The sequence below is a fragment of the Condylura cristata genome, unplaced genomic scaffold (genome assembly GCF_000260355.1).
Source record: "Condylura cristata isolate star-nosed mole 26May11 unplaced genomic scaffold, ConCri1.0 scaffold00010, whole genome shotgun sequence".
In the NCBI taxonomy this organism is placed as follows: Eukaryota; Metazoa; Chordata; class Mammalia; order Eulipotyphla; family Talpidae; genus Condylura; species Condylura cristata.
In genome coordinates, this window is record NW_004567111.1 from 56,702,870 (window position 1) to 56,705,057 (window position 2,188).

The 2,188-nt window shown below is 35.7% G+C and overlaps 1 protein-coding gene across 1 annotated transcript in view; it reads left to right on the plus strand.

Moving 5' to 3' along the window:
- MICU2 (mitochondrial calcium uptake 2) overlaps positions 1 to 2,188 on the plus strand; it is a 62,706-nt gene that overhangs the window by 47,277 nt on the left and 13,241 nt on the right. The window contains 1 exon segment of the mRNA XM_004680262.2: positions 21 to 118. Within this exon segment, the coding sequence (XP_004680319.1) occupies positions 21 to 118 (98 nt within the window).

Consider the following 2,188-nt stretch of genomic DNA (forward strand, 5'->3'; position numbering starts at 1 on the left):
TTGTTTTGTTTTTTTAATAGAACCCAACAGTGAAAGACTGTGATATTAGCACAACCCTTGAGATTTATTTCTTTGGAAAAAGAGGAGAAAAAAGACTTCATTATAGAGAATTTCGAAGGTAAATGCCAATATTTTCATTTAAGGAAAATTTACAGGTAAGAAGTAAAGAAACTGAATCTTTTCATTTCCTGCAACTGCAGACCATAAAATTAAATACTACTTGTCAATTTCTATGGTATTCATCTCTGAGAACAAAACCTATGAAATATATAATTTTATTCAAAAATATATCTAAACTGCTATGAAAAGTACCATCTGTTTCATAAAATACAATAATTATTTTTAGTAACTTAGTGTTTGCAGCCCCTTCTATCATTTAGTTTCTTAATGTTAAACAAAGCAGCCTAACTTAAAACATTGATCATTTATTATTTCCATAGTACTTTGAATCAACTGAGTGGTCTTCCTGTTGGGGCTAGTAACTCTTTGGACACACTCATGCAGTTGCAATCTACTACTGAGTTGTCTGTCTGCTGGTGTTCCTAAGATGCCTCAGCTGGGAAAACTCACCTAGGATCCATATGATCTCTGATTTACTAGCTTAAGGGTTGCCAAACATCTTTTCAAAGGCCATATAATAAATTTGGTATCTGTCACAACTGCTCAACTCTACTACTATACTGTGAAAGCAGCCACAAACTCTGTTATCCAAGGGACATGTCCATGTTCCAATAAAGCTTTACACCAATGCCAGTTTTAAGCAACAGCTCATTTATGTCTTTAACTGTAAAATAGGAATGATGATACTTAACATAATCACTGTAAGCATTAAAATGAATCATTCTCCCCCCTAAGAATAATTCCATGCTAAAGGAGACAATGTGCCCAGATTCTTAAATATCAGCAAGCAGTACAGAACTGGGAAATGGGGGGTGTGCCAGGCAGAGGTAGGAAACACTAATTTGGAAAGTGGGAGAATAAGTGTGTCTTGTCCAACTCAATATAGTTCAAGGAAGATTTATTGAGTGCCTGTTGTGTCAGCCTGAGACTTAAACACCAGGGCTACACACTACAGAGGCTATCTAGTAAACATGAATAGCTAATGCTATCATAGATATAAAGGATATTTTGTTAACACAGATCATTTAGTGTACCTAGTTTAGAGGTTGAGAGGTGGTAATCATAAGAAGGCATTCTGGAGGGACAGTACACCTAAGCAGGATCTTAACCAATGAGGAGGAATTAGAAACAGGCAAAAATGGTTTGAGGGAAGCATTTAAAGGAAAGAGATGAGTATGAAAAAGAATAGAGGCATGAGAACATATGATTTGTAAAGAGATTTATAAGGATTTTAAGTCCAGAAGAATGGAGTACACAAGGTATGCAGTGAGAAGTGAAAACAAGTCTGGAGAAGTGTGTACATAACTTTATATCTGTAGCCTACCCCTACATGCAGAGTCTGAAATTGACCTGAGGATTTAATGACACAATACTTCTGAAGTTCTGAAATATACTTTTGAAGTATAACACATGGTAAGCACTCAGAATATGTGCCAAACTCAAATCAGCCTAAATTATTTTCAAAATCTGTTTCCCAGCTGTCAGATCCTCCTCTTGAAGAAATCTCTGACTGTCCTTTACTTTATGTTCTCTTTGCACTTTTGCAGCTATCTCATTCAACATTCCCTCTTCAGCTTGGAGTATCCTCATTCTCTTGTCCAAAGTTTTGGTTGCTCCTCAGTTTTACATCTAAAGGTAGAAAGCTAGATAGATTCAAAACTAAAATAAATAAAAGTTTATCATTTTCCCCTAGAACTGACTGCTTTGAAGTCATTTCTAGGATTTTCTAAGTTAGAAAAACACTGAATACACTAATTTTTCATCACAGATGGCAAATTTCTTTCCAGTTTTGTTACCAGTTTTTTTATTAGAAAATTCAGTATTCAGGCCCTCCCTGGTAGCGATCCACATGATGTGGCAGACCCCTCCTGACCCACCTGCTGCTCCCCTCAGGAGTGTACTTCATACATCTGCCTACTCTGTTCCCCATTCTGTCTCTGGTGAATCCTCTCACCTACTGCACCTCTGGCATGTACCCCATATAAATAAATTAATGTTAAAAAAAATCAATGAATAATTTAAAAGCTTTAAACATTTTAAAAAATGGAAAATTCAGTATTCAATAATC